Below are 24,638 nucleotides of genomic sequence, written 5' to 3'. Positions count from 1 at the left end.
CTAGACTGAGCCCAGTTTGAAGCTCGCATATTTGTAATTGGACCAAGTAACTGAACGTCTCTCAGCTTCATTGTCTTCATCTGTAAGAAGAGGAAGAAACACAATTATTTCTTAGGTCCCTTTTGGCTCTAAAATACCTTTCTTGATGACTCAGATAAAATCCATGCCATCAAGAAGTTAACAAGAGTCAGGAAAGCAAATTTCAAACCCCAGCTCTGGCACTAATTTCCCAGACAACCCACGGGGAGTTGCTGAGCTCTTCTAAACATAGGTCCCTCATCTGGAAAATGACCAGATCATTCTGGGTGTGGCTGGACCCTCCATTGAGTCCAGCTCTCGGATTCCAACAGAAGTCACATGGATAGAGCCAGATTAGGCCTTGATATGGACTTGAGATCTTTCCCGAGTTGTCCTTAGAAAGCTGGATGAGGAACATAAAGCCATAGCATGAGCATCTTCACAGAAACAGGAAGCTCTCCAAGAGTCTGGCAGGCCCAGCCACTTGGAGCCCACCAGGAAGGCTGGATCTGGGAAGAAAATGATCCCACATGATCCTGGCAAGATGCACACTGCTGAAAGTGAGTGACATCGGATGAGAGCTGGTGGCCCCTAGGAAAGCCGGGGCTCACAATTAACTATCAGGGAGTGCTGGGGGACCCAGCCTGGACTGGAGCCTGAGCCCGAAGCCAGGGCTGGGCGCTGATTGACCTTGTATGGAGCCTGGGCCTCCCTGGGAACCTCTGGACTCAAATGCTGTGGAGTTCTGGCCAACATTCACGCAGTGTCTCATGACACGTTTACAGACGGGGTAATGCCACTGTTGTCTGTTGAACACCTGTTGGGTGCTGGTTGCTGTGCCAGGACTGCAAATCTAGGAATGGGCCCTGATTTGATAGAACTCAGCACCTACTGAGAAGGATGAGGATCAGCCAGATAATCACACAAGCACGTATACCCTGTGGTCACTGTCATGCCAGTGAAGTAACAGGGAAAATGCAGACTGCAACCTGGTGCACCTGTAGGGTCCAGCCCTACAGAGTCCTTTGAGCCCCTCTCTGCTGGTGTGGAGACGAGAAACTGTAGAAATAAAAGACACAAGACACAGAGATGGAGAAAAGAGAGTTTGGGCCCAGGGGTCCACTGCCAACCAAAGTGCGGAGTCCGGCAGTGGCCCCGAGTGTCTGCACACTCTGACTTTCATTGAGTACAAAGCCGGGGCAGGGTAGGTAGGGCGTGGCATAGGTGCTCAGTGTTAGGGTCAAGTACATCACGTGTCATGTAGGTGGGGACCCAAGGCTTTCTAGCAGCTGAGGTGAGGTAAGGAGCATAATGCATCAGCACTTTTCCATACTTGTCAAGAAAGAACAAAGACATTAAGGTTTATATTACTTTTACTGATTATCTCTTCTAAGAAAAAAGGAACCAGGTGCAGAAGCAGAACATGAGAGTGACATGGAACGTGACAGCTGAAGCACAGCATCACATAGAGACAGTTAAGCCCCCGGATGTCTGCGGGCCTCCCTGACAGCGTCAGGTCTACTGCAAGAGCTTGGAGGAACGGAGTTTTCTCCCAACTCTCCAGAGGAGGAAGATGCCTCGGCCATCTTGAACATCTCCTTCCCTAGCTGGCTAAACAGCGGACGCTTTCCCAGCGCTGGTGCTGCCGCACAGCCGAGGCACCCTCCAGCAACCCTTACACGGGCGTGACAGACGGCTTAGAGCGTCTTGCCTTACGGTCGTTCCTTTCACAATGTCACCCCAGGTTCACACTTGGTGACCTGAAAGGCATTAATAAAAGAACTAAGATCACCTATGAGTAACTAAGATCACATGTGAATAACTAAGATCACATATGAATAGCTACTACGGTTATATCTCTAGTTATTTTCTTCTTCATTATTTCTATGGGAATAGGCTGAGGCTTCTGACTCCTGTCTCGGCATTTACGGGGTCTCCCCTCCACATGCACCTGGGGCTTGAAAGAGGGCTTCTTGGAGGGAGTGACACCGAAACTGAGAGTTGATGGGTACAGAGGAGTTAACTAGGCAGAGATCATGGGCTAGAGGAGAGTACTCCAGCCATGCAGGCAGACACAGGACCATGGTGTATTGGAAGCATACACAGGTCGATCGAGTGACTCTGCCCCTAACATCTCTACCCCACCCATAGGACGGAAATGGAAGAGGGCCAGATGGGCATCAGAGGAGCTGGACTCAAGTCATGCTTCTGCCACTGCTTTTGTTTTATTTTTTTAGGCAAAGTTTGGCTCTTGCTGCCCAGGCTGGAGTGCAATGGCACAACCTTGGCTCACTGCAACCTCTGCCTCCCAGGTTCAAGCAATTCTCCTGCCTCAGCCTCCTGAGTAGCTGGGATTACAGGCATCCTCACCACACCTGGCTAATTTTTGTATTTTTAGTAGAGATGAGGTTTCACCATGTTGGCCAGGCTGGTCTCAGACTCCTGATCTCAGGTGATCCACCCGCCTTGGCTTCCCAAAGTGCTAGAATTACAGGCATGAGCCACCACGCCCACTCACTTCTGCCACTTTTTAACTGTGACCATGGCGAAGTCACTTCATCTCTCCAAGCTGCAGTTTCCTTATCCATCAAAAAGAAGATAATGCTGGTCCTCTAAGACTGGCAGGTGGATTAAATAAATCACAGTATGGGAAGGGGCTTTGTGAACTGCAAAACTGCACAAATGTGACAAATGGTCATCATCATTTTGGAGTCAACTCTTCCATGTTTCCTTCTGCTACCTCCTTTTCCTTCCAAACTCCCTGCTAAGTAGGGATGGGTGCAGGGGACAGGAGAACTAATCATCATTTATTGGACATCTTCTCTATGCTAGGAACTGCGTAAGTCCTTGACACACATTATTTCATTTTATACCCATTTTACAGATGAGAAAAACTGAGACCCACACAGTATTAGAGTAAGGATTTGAACTGCTGTTGGTATGTAAAGGGCTTCAAAACGTGACCCATACTCACAGGCTGTCTTAGAGTCCCTGCAGGACCGTAGGACCCTAGCCCTCCACACCCATGTGTTGTTTTCCATGTGCTACTGCCGTGTCTCCAGCCTTGGGGAGCTCAGGGCCTGGTGAAGCAGGCTGACTTACGTATCTGTGATTGCATTTCAGTGTTCTAGTTGAAAGTAGAAAGAACTAGAACTGAGTTGAGTGGGTCTGTGCAGGCTACGTGGACTGAGGGGGTCCGAGCTTCTTAAGAAGATGACTCCCGCATTGGCCCAAGGGAGGTGTGTCACCAGGCTCACCCATCCATGAAGGAATTAATTGAGCCTGGTGCATCCTTGGACATGTTTGTGAATCCCAAAAGCTTCGAAATCTCCGTGAGATATGCTTGGGAATAATTAGCTGAATGCAATTGCCTTAGTAGCCAAGTTAACATCCAGGCCCCATGGAGTGGCACAGCTTTTGAACTGAATTAATCGTTGTCAACCATGGTGATGTTTGTTCTCTGCAGGATTAAAGAAAAATCAACAACCCCCAAGCATGGCTTGACTGGATGTGCTTTCTCTCCCAAGGATAAAGCAAGAAGAAAATGATTTGAGTAGCAACATGGGGTTTTACAATAGAAATAAGACAGAACTACGTTATTAGGCTGTGTGCATATTTTAAAAATTGCTTCCATGCCTTCAGATGAAGTCATGGATCTCTAACTGGTATATCCTGGCTGTCCCACCTATGGACTCTGTGACGACTCCTCTCACCTTGCTTTTGCTGTCCAGTAAAATAGAGGTGACAAAACTGCCTACCTGTGTTTGTCTGCTAAAGCTGCCATACAGAATACCACAGGATGGGCAGCTTAAACAGCACAAGTTAATGTTCTCACAGTTCTAGAAGCTAGAAGTCCAGGATAAGGGTGCACACAGGGTTGCTTTCCTCTGAGGCCTCGTTGGCTTTACAGACGGCCCCTTCTCGCTGCTCTTCACAAGCCCGTTCCTCTGCACACAGGCCCCTGATACCTTTCCATGCATCCTACTCTCCTCTTCTTACAAGGACACCAGTCAGATTGGATTCGAGTCCACTCTAATGTCCTCACTTTACCTTAATCACCTCTCGAAAGACCCTGTCTCCAAATACAGTTGCATTCAGAGACACTGGGAATAGGGACGGCCACATAGGAATTTGGAGGAACACCATTCAGCCCATCACACTACCTGGGAGGGCTGTGGGGTAGACTGAAAATGCCCCCCGCAAAGATGCCAGATCTTAAACCTCATAACTTGTGCCTGTGTCACCCGACAGGGCAAAAGGGACTTTGCAGATGTGATTTAGGTAAGGATCACGATGTGGGAAGATTCTCCTGGATTGTCCAGGTGGGCCCAGTGGAATCACAAGGCTCCTGCCAACAAGCAGGTGGTAAGGTCAGAGAGGGAGCAGGAGATGGAGCTGCAGGAGCAGAGGTGGGAGTGCCGCAAGGAGGGGCTAGCAGCCAGGGAACCTGGGCAGCCTCCAGAAGCTGAAAAGCCAAATCACAGCTCCTCTGTGGGCTCCAGAAGGAGAGCGTGCAGTCTGTTCACTCTTGACTTAAGCCCTGGGGCTCACTTTGGACTTGCGGCCTCCAGAACTGTGAGAGAATGGTGTGTTTGGTGTCTCTCCATCTGTAGTGATCTTTACTGCAGGTGCGAGTCCCTGATACGGGCAGTTGTGAGGATTTCACAAGGAGCACATGCCAAGCGCCTGGGACAGTCATTGGTAGAGAAGACACACTCGGTAGGGCTCAGCTCTGCTGGCCACAGCCCAACCACAGCCATCCCAGTTACAATGGGCAGTTTGAGCAGAGAGGCCCCATCAACAGAAGCTGCAGAATGTCCCTTTTCACATGGATGCTTCCTGCCCCATTTGTCAAGGTGAAGTCAAGGTCCCAGAGGGTTGAGGACCCTGGGAGCTTTACAAGCTTCAAAGTCAGAAGAGGCCATGTTCAGCCCTTATGTAAGGTCTTTCATTTTTTCATATTTTCAGCAACCTTTTTCTGAATAGCAGCCTGGCCCCGCTCAAAGGGCTGGTGCTCCCGTGATCCCCCTGCCTCTGTCTTCACGTGGTCTTCTCCTCTGTGTGTACATGTGCCTCCTGGCATCAGGGAGTAAATGGACAATATCAAGCTGCACCATCAGGACCAGGACGTAGGAAAGCAGGGAGGGGCAGGGGGCCAGAGGAGGTCTTTAGGTAGCACAGACTGAGTGGCTTTAATCAACAAAAGTGTATTCTTTTACAGTTCAGGAGGGGAGGCCAGAAGTCCCAAATCAAGATGTTGGCACAGCTAGTTCTCCTAGAGGCTCTGAGAGAGAAGTCCCCTGCATCTCCCCCAGTTTCCAGTGGTCCCAGGAAACCCGTGCTATGTCATGGGCTGTTGGATATATCACTCCACACTCAGCCTCTGTCTTTATGTGACCTTCTCCTCTGTGTCTACCTATGTCTCTTTTCTCTCTTCTTATAAAGACACCAGCACTGGATTTAGGGCTCACCCTAGTCCAGGACAACTTCCTCTTAACTTAGATGCAAGACAGAACTACCTTACTAGCAAAGTGATAGTTTTCTGGCAAAGACACTATTTACTGGCACAGATAGACACACACTTTCCTGCAAAGACACTATTTCTAAATAAGATCACATTCTCAGATACCTGGGTGACATGAATTTTGCAGAGACATTTTTCAGCCCTCGACAGTATCCCAGCAGGAGTTTGCAACTGAGCTGTGTCCTACAACCTGGGTCAGAGTTCAGTAGGGAAAAGGATGTGCCCTCCAGAGATAAGGCCAGGGAAAGACTGAGGCATCTGGAGCACCCAAGGTGGTCTGGCCTGGCTGGGCCGCAAGGCACAGAGGGCCAAGCCTATTGGCAAGATGAGGAAATGCCTGACAGCCTTTGGAGTCTGGCCATTGGATCACTGCTTTCTAAACACTTGACCACGAATGGGCCTGGGGCATGTGGCAGCTGTACTTCCGTCTAAAATTGTGTCTTTGTGACTCATCTGGGCTAGAATGGTTCCCTCTGCCTCCCCTCTCATGTACGTGTGACGGTAGCACTTGGCGGTTATCGTCAGTGACCTTAGTTGTCAGATTTTCAAGTTGACAAGCACATCTCAATGTTCACTTTTCATCTCTGAGATTATCCTGGGACTTTGACTGGAGCCTGGCACCAGCACCATAGGCACCACAGGGCCATTAGGAGGATTTATGTAGAAAAGGGACAGGTTCGGATTTGTGCTTTGTAAGGACATTTGAGTCATATTAAACAAGAAATGCAACCTTGCATGTGGGTGGTGTAATAAATGAAAAGCTTCCTGAAATGGGAGTAACATTTTTTAAAATCATATCAGAACAGGCACGTGGCTCACACCTGTAATCCCAGCACTTTGGGAGGCTGAGGTGGGTGGATCACTTGAGGTCAGGAGTTTGAGACAAGTCTGGCCAGCATGGTGATACCCTGTCTCTACTAAAAATACAAAAATTAGCTGTGTGTGGTCATGCACACCTGTAATCCCAGCTACTTGGGAAGCTGAGGCACGAGAATCACTCGAACCCAGGAGGTGGAGGTTGCAGTGAGCCAAGATCACACCACTACACTCCAGCCTGGGTGACAAAGCAAGACTCCATCTCAAAAAAAAATTAATTAATTAATTGAAAAATCAAATCAGATCTTTATTATAAGCATGTTCCTCAGATTATTACTGCCTACTTTAGAATTCTGGGAACCCTAATTCATTTTTTTTCATTTCCCCACCCATAGAGACAGAACGTTGACCTAGAGACCAACTTGAGAGTAGGTCTTATCTCCACCAGTGTTTGACCTTGACAAATCACAAGCGGGAACCAGACACATCACTGAACCTCTGTCAGTAGTTCTCTCTTTATCAATAAAATAGGAGTAGCAATACCGGTCTCTAAGAGTTGTGTGAAGATGGCAACGTAGGGAGTGCCTCCCCAGCACCTGAAATAGCCACGCCGCACATGGCTAAATCCACATAACACTCTTCAGTTTGTCCCTGACACACAATCAACACTCAATAAAGTTTAACTGTTAATACTGTCAGTACTGCTTTTAACGCTGAAGCATTGTGTTGGGGGCTGCTGTTTGTACATGGTCCCCACTCCACAGGAGCAGGAGACAGAAGTGAGAAAGAAGTAATATTTAGTGAGTAGAGATGATACGTTCTCATTTCTTCATTGTTACTCAATTTCTAGAAGAACAATCCATGCCAATACAGTGAGAGATTCTAAAAGGTGAGAAGCAAGATCCTTCGCGTCCTGTTCCACATCAGCTTGCTGGTGGATGGGTGCAAAGTCCCATTCAAGCTGAGGTCAACAGTCAAGGTGAAGCCCTCCTATTCTTTCCAACCCCCAGTAAATGTCTTCGGCCATCCTTCCCCAGTGCCAATTCTGTTGGCTCAACCTCCTACTGAAATGTCTTTATCCCACCCTGTTATTGTTACTAATGACAATCGTGCCTTTCCATGTGCCTGACCATGTGCTGGTTGATGTCATGAGAACCATCTCATCCAATCCTCACTATAACCATAGAGAGGGCGTTATTATCCAGTTTATACGTGAGGAAGCTAATGCTCACCGTGTTAGTTCATTCTCACATTGTTATAAAGAAATACCAGAGACTGGGTTGTTTATAAAGAAAAGAGGTTTCATCGACTCATGGTTCTAAAGGCAGGACAGGAAGCACAGCAGCATCTGCCTAGCTTCTGTGGAGGCCTCAGGAAACTTACAACCATAGCAAAAGGCAGAGTAGAAGCAGGCACATTTTACATGACAGGAGCAGGAGCATGAGCGCGTGGGGAGGGGCTACACACCTATCACTATCTCACTATGATGATAACATACTGTCATGACAATAGCATGAAGAGGATTGTGCTAAACCATTCAGGAGAAACCAACCCCATGATCCAGTCACCTCCCACCAGGCCCCACCTCGAACACTGGCGATTACAGTTCAACAGGAGACTTGGGCAGGGACACAGATCCTAATCATATCACTCACCAAGGCAGTGTGCCCTGTCTGCATGGCCAGCGAGAGGCGGAGTCAGGATGGGATCTCGAGTCTCTCTTCTCTGTCCTTTGCTACCTCTTGCTCCCTCTTGCATGCATGTGGATAACATGCTCCCTTCACTAGTGGTGAAATAGCCACAGATTTTTACTTCACTTAGTCTAGCTTTGCCCTCCAAGTTTTTGTATTTGTCTTTGCTGCTGCATAAGATTGCCAGCATAGAATATTGAGAAACCCCCTGCCAAAAGGAGCATGTAGAAATGTCTGGTGGCCCTGCTTTGCAGTCTGTGCATGGTTACCTGTGGATCAGAGCCATTTCTATGCTGTTTTTTAAAATAGCCCAGCTGACATTTTATGCTTTGTTTCATTTGAGGGCTGGGGAATAATTCAAGAGCAGCACCAGGTTTTATAGCCCTGCATGCATACTTTCCATCAAAGTGTCATTTTGCCTAGCTCTGAAATTATGGGCCTGTCCTCAGAAAACATTGTCACCGGCTTCCCATCCACGCAGTGCTCCTAATGCCCTTTCTGAACGTTCAAACCCATTTTCAACAGGATGACGCGCTGGAGCTGAGATATGAGTGATGTAAAAAACAGAGCTGGAGGAAACGTTCCTGAAACCATCTAAACTAAAGGCACTGCTAAGATACTTTACCCAGAAAATGCTATTCTTATTAAATCCCAAGTGATTCAGATTCTCCATCTCCTCTATGCAGCTTTGCAGGTATCTGCCCAGCGAGTCTCCTGTGAAGGAGACCTAATTTGCTAAAAGCTCAGGAATCTGCCAGTCTGCCTTTGAGTTCTCCCCAGCTCCTTTGAAAAGAGCAATGACAGTCCCATCGCTGTGACTTATTTCAGCACTTCTTCCTCGCTGCACTGGGACTGTGCAGAGTGCTGAACAAATGTCGTCTCATTATACATTCAGCAACAGTGAGATAGCCGCTGCTGTTCCCATTTCCCAGATGAGGAATGCAAGGCTCAGAGTAGGTGGCCTCAGATTATATAGCTAGAGCATTAGTTTTCTATTACTGTGCAACTAATTACCACTAACTTTACAACTTGAAATAACTCACATTTATTTTCGCTCCGTTTCCGTGGCCCAGGAGTCCAGGTGGGCTTAACTGGATTGTCTGCGGAGGATTTCACAAAATTACGATCCACACACCCACCCGGCTGCATTCCTTTCTGGAACATGGGGTGGGGTCCTCTCCCAGGCTCTTGTGATTGTTGGCAGATTTCAGCTCTTGTCGCTGCAGGACTGAGGTCCCGTTTTCTTGCTACCCATTGGCCAGTGGTCACTCTTCCTCCCAAGGACACCTAGATTCCCTGCTGTGTGACTGGCTCTCACATGGCAGCTCATGTCTTGAGCTCTCACTCCAGTCTGCCAAAACAGAGTCATATAATGTAATGTCATCCCGAGAATGCCATCCCACCAACTTTGCCCTGTGACATAACCGAATTAAGGGGGTGACACCCATCACCTTTGTCAGCTTCCATGTCTATAACGACATCACAGGCCAGATGATTTATTCTCTCACCCTCCTTCCTCATCTGCAAAATGAGAACTTGCTCCCTAGATGGTGCACAGATGGCTTTTTCTTGCCATTCAGATGTCAACCCAAAGTCACCGCTTCTTAGAGGTCTTCCTGACCATCTGCCAAAACTAGGGACCCTCTATTGGTCTCTTTTCTAGACTCTGGTTTGCCTTCTTCACCTGCTACAATGAACAATCCTGCGATTTATTCATGTGCCTTCTGGCCTGCCCCTCCTCCTAGAATGCAAGCTCTATTCAGCTGGGTCTGTCTTGTTCATGACATGTCTTCACGACCACAAAGGGGAAACCCCGTAAATGCTTGAGATTCCACTCTGAGCTAAGAGCCAGTACAGAAGCAAAGTGTTTTATGTATCAGATATTTAATCCACACAGCAAAGGAAACTCAGGCAGAGACAGGAATCATGCAGATAGTCAAAGGTGAGGCTGGAGTTGGAACCCGAACTGTCTAGCTCATGGGCTGGACTCTCCCAAACAGGACAGCCCCTTTCCTTGGATCTGTGGGGTCTAGGGACCAAGCTGGCCACATCTGTGCCCCATTCTGTTCTCAGGGTATGAGCCACTGTGAGCAGGTGCAATGTAGATGTGGGGGTGGCCAGGTGCTGGGCTCATCCAAGAACATGCTGTGGTTAGTGGGGCCCTAGCTGCCCCTGAGGTTTGCCCTCCCCTCCATCAGCTCTCATTCCTTCATGCCAGGTGTGTTAGCTTCCTGGGACTGCCACAGCAAATTACTGCAAAACTGGTGGCTTAAAACAATACAAATTTATTCTCTCTTAATTCCAGCTAGAAGTCCACATCAAAGTGGAATCGTGGCTGTGCTTCCTCTGGAGGCCCAGGAGAGAATTCACCCCCTGCATGTTCCAGCTCTGGGTGGCTCCAGTCATTCCTGGTTTATGGCTGCATCACTCCAGTCTCTGCCTCCATCTTCCCATGGCCTTCTTCTCTCCTGTGTCTGTATCCAAATCCCTCCCCACACTTTCCCCCTATAAAGACATGAGTCTTTCAAGCCCTCCCTAAATCCAGGAGGATTTATCTTGTGATCCTTAAGTAATTACCCCTGCGAAGACTCCATTGCCACATAGGGTCCCATTTTGAGGTTCTGGATGGACATGAATTTTGGAGGGACACCATTCAACCCAATACGCCAGATCACATCTTCTTGGGTCTGTCATCCCACCCTCACCTCACCTGTGTCCTGACTCTAACTCTATCTTTAGGCTACGGCCCTTGTAGGCATTTTATAGCCCCCACTCCCTGGGCCACAGCCACCTCCTCCCTGGACCCTACACCCCACATGAAATCATCTCAGTCTTGGTAATACTTTAAGAGATAAGCCTGAACATTTGCTGCTATGTTTTCATTCTTGACGGTTATTCTATTTTCTTTTATCAACTTTTGTTGAGAAACCCTGCTGGGAGCCACCTGGGCAGGGTCCAGGCATTTGCTGACTTGATCCACAAACACTTGACTCTAGGTCTTCTGCCTTTTGTTTTAATTGTGTAAGTTCCCAAGTTCATCGCTCTCATGAGGCTCCCTATGGTCTCTGCAGTAATCTCTCAGTTCACAGTGGAGGCTTTGTGACCTCAGCAGCAGGGGCCCACGTACTCAGCGCTTGTCAATACTCACGGGCTTGCAAAGGCACAATGAAAATAAAAATTTAAATACGTAGGTTGAGTGCTTCTTTCATCCCCAAACCCACGGACATTGCATTGCATTGCTACACAGAACCACAGCCTGTTTTCAGGTAGAATTCATATTTGATAAACTCAGGAGCAGTTGCTCTTTATTTTGAAGAAAGCTATCATTAGTCTCAGTAGATGTGACATTTGTTATAAATGAGTGAAAATTTATGCATTTGTAAAATCTGTGGTTTTAATGCAGAGCTCAGCAAGTGTGTACACGTCGGTAATAAGTAAGTTGAGGTTGAAACTGTTCTTCTCTTCCTTTCATTCTTTCATTCTTATACTCGGTGGCGTTTCACGTGTGTCTACCACTGCGTCGGGCACTGTGCTGGGTAAGGGCATGCAGACGCAAAGAAAGCAAAGCCTTAGCCTTCAAAATGTTTCACTTGGAATTGAGAGGCCCTTTGCTATCATGGTGATGTAGAGCAGAACTTTCCAGAAACTCCTCAGCCCAGATTTTGCCCCACGTGGGTCACTATGTTACCCTTAAAAGAGGTCAGCATGCTTTCCTCCATAAAGGGCCAGGTAATAAACACTTTAGGCTTTGAGGGCCACGTTAGTCTCTGTTGCATGTTCCTCTGTGTGTGTGTGGGTGTGTGTCTGTTGTTTTGTTTCTACAGTGCTTTAAAGATGTTAAAGTGGTTCTTAGTTCCCAGGCCATACAAAGACTGGCCCAGGACTGGATTTGGCCGAGAGCTGTAGTTTGCACATTTCTGACTGCCACGCTCCACAGACGCCATGACACCTGCAGGGAGCCATGGTGGGATGGCTCAGCTACCTCAGGGTGGGCAGGTGCCTCCCACTGCTGGCGCTGAACATGCTCAGTGAGCAGTCGCTGCTGTTACCATTACAACTGGAGCTGAGAGGCTAAAAACTAAGAATATTGGCCAGGTGTGGTGGCTCATGCCTGTAATCCCTGCACTTTGGGAGCCTGAGGTGGGCGGATCATGAGGTCAGGAGTTCAAGACCAGCCTAGCCAACACAGTCAAACCCCATCTCTATTAAAAATACAAAAAATTATCCGAGTGTGATGGTGAGCACCTGTAATCCCAGCTACTCGGGAGGCTGAGGCAGGAGAATTGCTTGAACCAGGGAGGCAGAGGTTGCAGTGACCAGAGATCGTGCCATTGCACTTCAGCCTGGGAGACAGTGCAAGACTCTGTCTCAAAAATAAATAACCAAAAAGCTAAGAATATTCAGGAAAAAATATTCAAACAATCTATTTGCACTTCCAGGAAAGAGAAGAGGAGGTAAGAACACAGGTGTCCCATTATCATACCAATTACTCTATTGCTCCCTGTCTGAGGCCTCAGGTCAGGGAGAGATGAGCAGCCTGGGTGTTGCCAGCATTTGTCCTGATGTGGTACTTGTCGATGTGCTCATCTGTGAGTTCAGGAACCACATTACCGGCTTCTTTGTTTTCTTTTACAGAGATATCAAGCCAGACAACATCCTGCTGGATGAACACGGTAAGCCTGCTACGAATCCTTTACAGGGACTCTCAGTGGAAAGTTTGAGGTACTGGGAAATGGGGAAGGGGTGGGGGTTGGGTCTTGCTGAGTTGGAGATTAGGGTTGGCTAGAAACCTTCTCTTGTTTAAATCCTGGTGAATGGACATCTGTGTAAATTTCTGGTCCATGTCCTGCTGTGGTAAGTTGAATCAAAGTTACTTAAAGTGTTCATATCTGAAGTCATTGCTGTTCTACCCTGTGTGAGGAGGACAGGGCCGCAGTGAGGACGGGCATGGGGTCCCTGGGTTCTAACCCCAGCTCCCTCACCTATGAACAGGTGGGTTCAGGAGTCTCCCACCTCTCTGAGTCTTGATGTAATTTTCTGTAAAATGGGGAAAAGGCATCTCCCTTGCAGGGTGGTCATGGGGATGGAATGAGAGTGTATGCCTAGCAAGCAGAGCTTAATACTTGATAATCCACTAAGCATTTACTCATCTGTCGGCTATGTCAGCTTCTCAAAATTTCCTCTATATGCACACGGATCTTTTAGGCATCTTCTCAAACTGATTTAGTAGGTCTGAGGTGGGACCAGACTCTGCAAAGTTCAGAGTCCGCAAAGCTCCCAGGTGGCTGACGCTGTTGGTCCATGGACCACACTTTGAGTAGCAAGGCACCAAGTCAGTGGCTCTCCAACTCTGGCCTCATCAGAATTACCTGGGGGACCGGGTAAAAATCAGAGGTCAGGCCTGGTCCTGCTTCAGCAAGCCTGGGCTCCTATATTCTGGATCAGAATTCTGGGGATGGGATGCCTAACAAAGTTTAAGAACCATGAGCCTAGGGCTCAGCCCAAGATCACTCAGTGGCCTTGACAATCAGTTGCGGCTGATGCCAACAGCGGCCCTACAGCCTTGAAAACTAAATTCACTGGCACTGCTTCAGGGGCCCATCTCTCAGGGCCTAACATGGGGTTGGCTGGGGGGAGCAGGTGGGGATTCTTCTCAAGTAGGGATTCTCATCCGTGCTGAGACCTTCAAGGATGAATGTGTCAAGTTTTCTACGCAGCTCCCCCACTCTCCCTCCCCACCCCTGCAGGCTGAGGTCGTGGTTCTATCTCACAGCTCCTCTCGAACCTTCCATGTGCCAGCAGCATAGCTTGGGGCATCCTAGCCTCATAGTGTACATCCTTATGTACAGGAGTGGTGGATAGAACCATTTGCATCTCTGCATCAGATGCTGGAACCACACTAAGTGCTTTTCAGGCAGTGAGGCTGAACTCACTGTGCTCCTGAATGGAAGGTCAGCAGCAGACTCAAGATGCCTGGGGCATGGACAGAGCAGAGGATCCAAATCAAGGCAGGAGAGGAAGCAAAAGCAAGATCTTCAGTTTGTATCTAAAAGTCAAGATCTTCAGATATGGTGCTCAGCTGAGCTCCTAGCCAGCTGAGTGTCCTTGAGGCTGTGCCTCCATGTCTCAGCCTTCCCAGCAGTGACGCAGAAGTAATCAACCCACCTTGCAGGGTGGTGAGAGTCTCATCTCGGGTGAGACTCGAAGCTCAGCCACCTGTCACAGTAAGCAAGTGCTCAGGAAGGGGTGGGTAACTCGCCCTCTTCCTGTCCCTGTCTCTTCTCAGGGCCAGGCAAGGTCAGATCACAGAAGCAAGGTGAAGAGGAGGTGAGAAGACACAGAGGCTGGTTCTTCATGGCAGCCTGGAAAGCAGGGGTCTGGAAGGCTGGGTTCCCGGCAGCATCCTCAAGGCTCTGTCCTATTGATTAAAAGAAATTGCTAGGGGAAGACTTCCAGGACCTGCATAGCAGCCCAGAAGCAAAATTCAGGCAGAAACATGAATAGCAATAAGCCAGCCTTTGCACTGATGAGGAAAAGTGAGGCAGAGAGGCTGGGGGTAATCCAGGACTGTCTGGCTTCATAGTTCTAGCTCCATCCTCACCACCCCTGGCCACAGCTCCCCTGAACCTACTGCACAAAAGATACAGGCAGCCTCCCCTGAGTTTTCTCTTTCCTGTCTTTTGGATTTCCATCCAACCCATCCCACCTTCCTTTCTGCACCCATTCTCAGCCTCCACCTCAGCCTTTCCCACATTCTTTCTTGATTCTCTTCTGCCCCTTTGAGCTCCTCATCCTTTGCCACCCCCTGCTTGGCCTTCACAGTGTCCCAGCCCTTCTGGCTATGCAGCACCCCACATACTCCCCAAGTGCCCCTGCATCCAATCTTCTTCCTCTCCAGCCTCCCATTTCATCAAAAAGTCTCCGCTAGATGGCGAGACAGAGTGTTGAATATGATATTTCATACTAAAAGGTGAATGGCTGATAACTTTTCCCCCCCCTCCAACACCCAATGAGTGGCTTTGCAGGTGGTACAGAAAAGAAATTTAGGAGAGGGAATTTCTCTCAGAAAAAGAGAAGTCTCCTTTCTGGGGAGAGAAGAGAAAGAGAGGAGTCTATGCCCATGGCCCTCGTTTACCTGCTCTTCCAAGGGGAGAAGCTGATCGGCTTTTTGAACAGAGCCTGAAGATGGCCATTCTTGCTTTTGTCTTTTACTCAGTAAACATCTCTTGAGTACCTGCTGTGTGCCAGATTCTGGGAATTATGAAGAAGGGAAACAGGGTCCTAACCCTGATGGGTTGCATGCTGCTGGGGAGAGTGTGGGGAAGCTCACGAGAGGTCGAGGGCCGAGGGGAGAGGGAAAGGGGTGTGCCGGGGTTGTCTTGAAGGCAGCGCCATGACAGTGGGATCCTGAGGGCGTGACAAGGCCAGACAGAGCAAGGTGTGTCTGAATGGACAGGCGGTAAAGACAGTGGGGCAGAACTGCAGAAACAAGAGCAAAATGGTGGTTTGAAGAATACAACAGCCATTCGTTTTGTAGGTTTTTAATATTTAAAATTAACTTCATATCTTCCAGACCTTTACTATGAAACATGACCTAGCCATAAGGCAAGAAGGACAGTACGTGTTCCTAAGTGGGTCCTAAGGGCACCCCATTTGTGCTGGCATCTACTGACACCTTTTGTAAACTATATGACAAAACCTTGTACAAACCAGTAACTGTGTATTGCCATTTCAAGAGTCCCATCACTGGTTGCATTAAATGCTTTCTCAGAGAACAAGTTAGTTAGTTGGGTTTCAAATGAAATATAAACATAATTAAACAAATTCATTTATATTTTATTAATGATGTCCAAGATCTGCTAATTTTACACAAAATCCAAGCATATCCCACAAGCTTCTCTGCTCCCCAGTGTCTGCCTAGTTTCTATCTTTCAGGGTTTTATGTCTTAGAATGGACACTTTAATTCTGCTCTGAGATTTGAGGTCTCTGAGCCAGCTGCAAAAACAGAGAGAGAGAGACCATGCATTGAGGTAAAACAGAGTGAAAGAAGATAGAGCATCTTAGAACAAGGCAGAGAAAAGAGCTGAGTGCATTTTAGGCTGAGGACCATGAGATCAAGGCAATGGGAATTTAAAGACATAGCGAGAGGGGGAAGCAATTGCATTAATTTTCTACTGGTAAAATAAAGCTGGGAAATGGATAACCACATAGCCTAAATGGCATAGACAAAAAACATCCAGTTAGCTCACAGGATCCTGGGGTTGAGTTTCTCTAGGCTGGGCTTGGCTGATGTTGGCTGGAATGGCTCCTAAAACCAAGGTTGGTTAGGCTGTCCCGTTGATGTTGGCTAAACCCACTCCAGTGTCTGAGGCTCAACTGGCTGTCAGCTGATCCCCTCTGGCATTGGCTGGCTGGCTGGCTGGCTGGGTGACTCAGCCCTGCTTCTCGAGATCATCCCCTGCAAGTTCATCCGCATGGCCTGCTCATGGCCATAGCAGGAGCAAGAGCAGGAGAGCCCGATCACTCAAGCCTCCACCTGTGTTGTGTTTACCACCAAGGCAGGAGACAAAGCAAGTCATTTGGCCAAACCTAGAGCCCGAGGGAGAGGACACTGCAAAGGCACATGGCAATGGGGTGATCCAGAGAGGGGTGAAGAATTGAAGTCATTAATGCATTTGCCTACAGCAAGGGTGATGGAAGAGGCCAGAGAAAATGGAATGAATGGAACCACATGCACAGGCAGGTGGGTTAGTGTTTTCCACACGGGAGCTGAACTTTCCCAAAGGTGGGCAAGGAGAGAAGAGTGAGAGACAGAAGAAAAGAGCCTGCATTTTGCCCTTAAGTGCCACTGAGGGCCCTCGTTCACAGATCATTGATGATGACAATGAAGGATGTAGTCCTCATCCTCTTCTGTATTCCAGGAAGTGGTTCACTTGTTGCAGACTTGCCATGGCCAGGCATTGTGTCAAGTGACCTCAGGAGGCAGAGTCCCTGTGGCCGAGGACCTCATGACCTGGGGTGGCTGTTCTCTGTCCTGGTGGCACATCACCTGGGTCCCGAGGCCCCACCTCCAGAAGCTCTCATTTGATTCCTCTTGCAGGAAAGAATGTTGAGTAGTGGGATCTTTTACAGTTATCAGGTGGATCTAATCTGCAGTTGAGGCTGTGGTAGGAGTGGAAATATAAACAGTTGATGATGACCCAGCGGGGTCAATGCCAGGACAGAGCAAGCATGGGCTGTGGGTCAGCAGAAGGTCACTGAGGCCAGGGGAGTGGTGCAGGAGGGCTTCCTGGAGGAAGGAACATGCACATTGGATGCTGAAGCATGCCTGAGGTCAACACAGCCTTTGAGGGATGCCATTCCAGAGGTACACACTCATTTCTTGTGGCCATGGAATGGGCACAGTGGGGTTCAAAAACCTGATCTAGATCTTCAGCAGCTGGCAATACAGCAGCCACGTGGTCAGAGTGGATTTGTTTTCTTTATTGTATGATCTATGTCTTGCATTTTCTGTATTCTGAAGCTTTGGCCTCTGGAGCCTTACTAAGCCAACAGACTACCCTGCCCAGTGCTGGCCAGTCGTAGAGCTGGTAAACAACTTGCCCCAAGGCATGCTTTTCAAATGCCAACAACCAATCCAGAGCCATACCCCCAACATCTCCTTTATCCACTCTTCTAGGAATTTCATGTTCCGAGCCCCTCCTCAGCTCTCCTAATTATCCCAGGTACAAGACAACTAGAGACAGCCCCAAGAACCCAGAGCCCATGGAAATTACTCAGACTAGTCAATCCTAAGCCTGCTAATCCTGCCTCACCCATTCCTTCCCATGGAAACCACAGTAAAGGCTCTGGCCCGCATTTCCCCACTCCCCATCCTCCTGAGCAGCCCTAGTGCTTCCCTGTCTCCCCAGCCCCTGATATGGGCTGCACTCTCTTCTTGGGAACTGTACCAAATGATCAGTCATCTCCTGATCTGGTGGCTGTATTGTACCTCGAATTTTCTATTACTTCACTGTATTTTATAACACTCATTAACTGAACTCATCTCAAAGAATTGCTTCTCCATCTGTTGCTAACATATTTGTTGATAAATGTGATGAGTGCTCCCCAAAATGGCCATGCCTAGCCATGTCGACACCCACTTTTCTCCTGTCAAAACATTGTATGTGCTACTCCCAGCATACCAGGAGGAAGAGACTCCAGGAAATTAAAAAACTGGGCATGTGCTGTTTACAAAGCATCAGATGCAGGGACTGTAGCAGTTGAGAAGGAAGAGAGAGGAAGCCACTATACAAGTTGCGGGGCTGAGGTGTTTCTGTTAAGCCTGAGGAACCCATGGTGGATATCTTGGAACCATATGGGTCCCAAGACTGTAAGGGTAAGCACATAGGAATGCACTTTAAAGCTCCTCTGAGGAAGGTTGTAGTGAGATTCTTCCCAGCAAGCTGCCAGAAACGGGGCTTCTGCTGCAGCACTGTGCCAGGGGAAGGTGTGAAAGTCCTAAAAACATGGTATGTGAGACACTGAGGCCCCCAGCAAATAGCCCCTGTATTTTCTAGGGCTACCATAACAAAGTCCCACAACCAACAGGCGTAAGCAACAGAAACATATTGCTGGAGGCTGGAAGCTCAGGATCAAGGTGTCAGCATGGTCCTGCTTCCTCTGAAGTGAGTGAGGGAGGCTCTGCTCCAGGGCCCTCTCCCAGCTCTGGCAGCTTCTTGACTTGTGGCAGCATAACTCTCCTCTTCACATAGCGTTCTCCCTGTGTGCGTGTTGGGGTCCAAATTTCTCCTTTTGATAAGGACACCAGTCATACTAGATTTGGGGCCCACCCCATTTCAATATGACTTCCTCATAATGAATGACATCTGTGATGACCCTGTTTCCAGATAAGGCCACATTCTGTGGTACTGTGGATTTGGACGTCAGTATGTGAATTTTGGGGGAAAAGGGACACAATTCAACTCATAACACCCCTGTCTTCTTTATGTGGGATTTTAACAAATAAGAAATAAAACAAGAAAGTGGCAGACAGAGGCCAAGATATCACCCACGTACCTGAGAAAGGCTAGGATGTGTGTGAAACCAGTAAGGGTTTCCTATCCTGGGACGAGACAGAGGCAGATTCACCACCAAGACCCTCCACCCTGCCTGTGTGGAGGGACTGCTCAGGTCACACCAAGAGCTTTGAGGAGCAGGAGAGAGGTCCTGTTCCTGATAAGAGGAACCTGGGCAGAGCCAAACCGAGTAGGGCCAGTTTGCTCACCCTAAATTCACCCTTCACATAATCACTGCACCTCCCTTGGTGGGTGAGTGCTATGGTCTGAATGTTTGTGTCCCCACAAAATTCAAAGGTTGAAACCCTAATCCCCAATGTGATGGTGTTAGGAGGTGGGGCTGTGTTAGTCCATTCTCACACTGCTATGAAAAACTACCTGAGACTGGGTAATTTACAAAGAAAAGAAGTTTAATTGACTCACAATTCCACAGGCTGTTCAGGAGGCATGGCTCGGGAGGCCTCAGGAAACTTATAATCATGGCAGAAGGTGAAAGAGAAGCAAGCACATCTTCACATGGCCAGCAGGAGTTGGGAGAAGTGCTACATACTTTTATAAACAACCAGATCTTGTGAGAACTAATTCATTATTACAAGAACAGCAAAGGGGAAATCCATCCTTATGATCCAGTCACCTCCTACCAGGCCTCTCTTCCAACACTGGGGATTACAATTAGACATGAGATTTGGGCAGGAGCACAGACACAAACCATGTTATTTCACCTCTAGCCCCTCCCAAATATAATGTACTTCTCACATTTCAAAATGTGAGATATATACAGTCATATATACAGTCAATACAGTCATGCCTTTCCAGTAGGCCCCCAAAGTCTTAACTCATTCCAGCATTAACTCAAAAGTCCAAAGTCTCATCTGAGACAGGACCAGTCCCTTCCACCTATGAGCCTATGAAGTCAAAAACAAGTTGGTTACTTCCAAGATACAATGGACATCACAGGCATTGGATAAATACAACTGTTCCAAAAGGGAGAAATCAGCTAAAACAAAGGGGCCCCATGCAAGTCCAAAACCCAACAGGGCAGTCATTAAATCTTAAAGCTCCACAATTATCACCTTTGACACTATATCTTAATCCAGGCCACACTGATGCAAGGGGTGGGTTCCCAAGGCCTTGGGCATCTCTGCTCTTGTCTATCTGCAGGGTACAGCCAGCCCTCTTGGCTGCTGTCACACGTTGGCATTGAGTGCCTATGGCTTTTCTAGGTGCACAGTGCAAGCTGTTGGAAGGTATACCATTTTGGGGTCTGGAGAATGGTGGTCCTCTTCTCACAGCTCCACTAGGCAGTGCCTCAGTGGGGACTCTGTGGGGGGGCTCCAACCCCACTTTTTCCCTTCACACTTTCCTAGAAGTTTTCAATGAGGGCTCCACCTATTCATCAGACTTCTACCTGGACATCCAGACATTTCCATACATCCTCTGAAATCTAGGTGGAGGCTCCCAAGCCTCAACTCTTACCCTCTGCACACCCACAGGTTTAACACCACATGGAAACTGCCAAGATTTATGGCTTGCACCCTCTGGAACAGTGGCCTGAGATGTATCTTGGGCCTTTTAGCCATGGCTGGAGCTGAAGTAGCTGGGATGCAAGGAGCAGTGTCTCAAGGTTAGGCAGTGCAGCAGGGCCCTGGGCCTGGCAGCAAAACCGGTTTTTCCTTTTAGGCCTCCAGGCCTGTGATGGGAGGGACTGCTGCAAAGGTTACTGGAAAATGCCTTTAAGGCATTTTCCCCATTGTCTTATGCAAATTTCTGCAGCCAGTTTGAATTCCTCCCAAGAAAATGGGTTTCTCTTTTCTATCACATGACCAGGCTGCGTTTTCCAAACTTTTACATCTGCCTCCCTTTTAAATATAAGTTTCATTTCCAGGTCATTTTTTACTCATCAATATAAGCATAGGCTGTTAGAGGCAGCCAGGCTACATCTTGAACATTTTGCTGCTTAGAAATTTCTTCTACCAGATGCCCTAAATCATCACTCTCAAGTTCAAAATTCCGCATATCTCTAGGGCCTCCAACCTTTTTGCTAATGCATAGCAAAAGTGACCTTTGTTCCAGTTCCCACTAGGTTCCTCATCTCCATCTGACACCACCTTGGCCTGGACTTCATTGTTCATATCACTATCTGCATTTTGGTCACAATTTAACAAGTCTCTAGGAAGTTGCAGACTTTCTCTCATCTTCCTGTCTTCCTCTGAGCCCTCCACACTCTTCCAGCCTCTACCAGTTACCCAGTTCCAAAGTTGCTTACACATTTTCAGGTGTCTTTATAGCAGTGCCCCACTCCTGGTACCAATTTTCTATATTAGTTTGTTGCCACACTGCTATAAAGAACTACCTGAAACTAGGTAATTTATGAAGAGGTTTAATTGACTCACAGTTCCACAGGCTGTACAGGAGTCATGGCTGGGCAGGCCTCAGAGAAGCTATAAGCATTGTGGAAGAGGAAGGGGAAGCAAGCAGGTCTTCACATGGCTAGCTGGAGTTTGGTGGAGGGGAAGTGCTACACACTTTTATGAACAATTGGATCTTGTAATAACTCACTAGTACAAAAACAGCAAGGAGGAAATCCAACCCCATGATCCAGTCACCTCCCAGCAGGTCCCTCTCCTAATACTGATGATTACAATTACACATGAGATTTGGGTGGGGACACATACCTACACCGTATCAGAGGCCTTTGGGAGGTGATCAGGTTATGAGGGTGGAAGCTTCATGAATGGGATTAGTGCCTTATAAAAGGTACCCCAGAAAGCTCCCTTACCCCTTCCACCACGTGAGAATACAGCAAGAAGCTGCCACCTCTGAACCAGGAAGCAGGCTATCCATAGACACCAAATCTGTCACGGCCTTGATCTTGGACTTCCCAGCCTCCAGAACTGTGAGAAACACATGTCTGTTGTTAATCAGTCTATGACATTGTGTTAACAGCAGCCTAAATGGACTAAGATTGGGATCGAAGGACTGGAAATAAGCTAATAAGGTACTTAGGATAAATCTTTCCGACGGTTGGTTCTGTGCCCTCACCCAAATCTCATGTCAAACTGTAACCTCCAATGTTGGAGGTGGGGCCTGGTGAGAGGTGATGAGACCCTGGGGATGATCTCATGAATGAGTGAGTGAGTTTGAGTTCCGGTTGTTTAAAAGTGTGTAGCACCTCCCTCCCTTCCTCCTGCTCCATCCATATGACTTGTCTGCCTCCCCTTTGCCTTCCGCCATGATTGTCCATTTTCTGAGGTCTCTCCAGAAGCCAAGAAGATGCCACTATGCTTGCTGCACAGCCTGTAGAACCATGAGCCACCAATTAAAACTCTTTTCTTTATAAATTACCTAGTCTCAGGTATCCCTTTGTAGCAATCCAAGAATAAACTCATGCACCTTCCTTGTGTAAGCAGAAAGTGAAGGGCAGTCTTTCCCTCCTACATTCCTGCTAACACTGGATTCAATTCCAGTTCAGCCTGGCAGGAATAATCTTAATTATGCACTGTTCCCAGGATGGTGTTTGATACTGGTCTAGAGAAACATGCAGCCTAGCTCCTGGCTTTGTGAGGCACACCTGTCTGGAGAAGAGCCCCATACGATGAAGTGAGTTAGGAGCAGAGTGGGGGAAGCAGTGGTCTTGCCATCCCATGACCTAGGGTGGAGACACCACTATTCCTGGGCAGCTGCCTATTCTCAGTTCATATTACCTGTTGGAGCATCATTGCCCTAAAGAGAGAATGGCTTAATGAAGTAGGAAGACAATGGGCCTCATAGTGAAACCTACCTGGGGCTTGAATTCTGGCTCCAGGAGCTTGGGCGAGACAGTCACTTTTTCAGTTGTTTACACCATGGAAGGGATGACCAGATGGTGTTCAGACAGGCCCTGCCCCAGTGAACTCCTCCATCTATTGAGATTGCTGTGCTCCAAAAAGATGCCCTCTGCTTGGCTTTCATGAAATCTCACCTGAGTGCATCTCATCAGCAGAATCTAAATCCTGGCCAGAACCCTTGCTGCAAGAGAGTTCAAAAATGAGTTTTTCCCCTTCGATACAGGAGGTAGCAAAGAAAGGAGTCAGAGAGGATGCTAAGTGTCAGAATCTAGTGTCCAGCATGGTACCTCCTGGAGTCATTGCAAGGAGTAGATCATAGTAGGGAAAGTGTTGCAAAACTTCTCCAAAATGTTACTAATTGTGATTAACATGATTCATAAAATCACATGCCCAATACAGTGATGTAGAAAGGAAGCGTATTAGTCAGGAAGCCTTGACTCTGCAGTGCTAATGAACATCGAAAGCTACTGGTTTGACATTAAGAACCATGGACATAGATAAATGATGGGGAAAAAAACTAAAAATGTCTGAGCTCGCTCAAAAGCCTTAGACTGAGTGCTTTCTGTGCAGCATCAGCTCAAACCGGGAGCACATGCCTGGCAGGCTTTATGGAATCATAGGACATGGGGGCACTGGAATTAGCTGGGGATGGAAGTGTCCCTCCCAAATCTCAGCAGAGGAGCTCAGTAAAGCCCAGAAATGTTGCATTTCTTGTCACTGGTTGTTGTTTTGCATTCTTCACCTGTGCATGGGGGCAGCCTGGAGCAGACAGATGATGTTTTAAGGCCCTGAATTCCACCCCATGACCAGGGTACAGAAGGAAGCCAAATTAAATGGAACAGGAAAAAAAATCAAAGGCTCATTTTATGCTTTATCAGGCGAAGACACGTGCTGAAAACACAGTCTTCCTACCGTCGTAAGCCAAAGGAAGCTTGGATAAGCTAGCGCCATGGAATTTGATTGGGTTCCTTTTTTCCTTTGGCCATTGTCCTGTGATAAGTTTGCTATGATCTCCATGAAGATAAATGGGAAGAGAAGAATAGTTCTGTGTGGTGCCCAGAATGTTTGATCCTGTGTTGAACAGTGGTAGCCGGTGTTATAATCAGCGCCCACAGCTCCAAAGTGCGATTATTATTAGCAGAGAGCCAGGGTTGCTGGAAATGGCTGGAGCCTGCCAGGGGAGGGGGCTGCAGGGCCCACGGTCCTGATTCTCATCTCTTTTGGGATTCTTTGAAGCAGCACCACTTTGACCTCTGGCTTAGGTATAATTTGGGTCCTGTAAACCAGCTGAGATGGGGACAGACGTTCACCAGAGACTTACTCCAAATTCAAGAATGATGAAAGTGAAACAAGCCAGAGAATACTTGAAAGGAGATGACCACTTGTAGATTCCCTTTCATCCTAACTCTCAGTCCTCCTTCCTCTAGAGGGAGCTATCTTTGCACCCACTCCCAGGAATTCCTAGGGAAGCATGGCAGCCATAAAAGTGTTCATAAAAGGATCAAGGCCTGCCCCTACAAGCAGATGTCCTATTCTCCCAGGCTGTGGCCTTGGAGGTCCCAATCACACAGCTGCACCAGGCTACAGTTAGGCTCGAATTCCTTTGATAAACACCATGTGGGGTTATTCCATTAGGTTGCTGCAGTCTTAAACGTCAAGAGTTAAAATGGAATGTTGTCGATACTCCTGTGACTATTATGATAT

At 47.9% G+C, this 24,638-nt stretch overlaps 1 protein-coding gene across 6 annotated transcripts in view; it reads left to right on the top strand.

Moving 5' to 3' along the window:
- STK32B (serine/threonine kinase 32B) overlaps positions 1–24,638 on the top strand; it is a 417,401-nt gene that overhangs the window by 312,260 nt on the left and 80,503 nt on the right. For all 6 annotated transcript variants that reach the window (XM_064363904.1, XM_012467008.2, XM_064363899.1 and 3 more), the window contains one exon: positions 12,685–12,722. In XM_064363904.1, the coding sequence (XP_064219974.1) occupies positions 12,685–12,722 (38 nt within the window). The remainder of the gene's footprint in view (positions 1–12,684; positions 12,723–24,638) is intronic.

This window comes from Aotus nancymaae, unplaced genomic scaffold (assembly GCF_030222135.1).
Source record: "Aotus nancymaae isolate 86718 unplaced genomic scaffold, 86718_ANA_hifiasm-v0.15.2.pri h1tg000006l, whole genome shotgun sequence".
Lineage (NCBI taxonomy): Eukaryota > Metazoa > Chordata > Mammalia > Primates > Aotidae > Aotus > Aotus nancymaae.
Note: the sequence above shows the minus strand (reverse complement) of the source record. Positions and strands in the feature narration are given on the sequence as shown.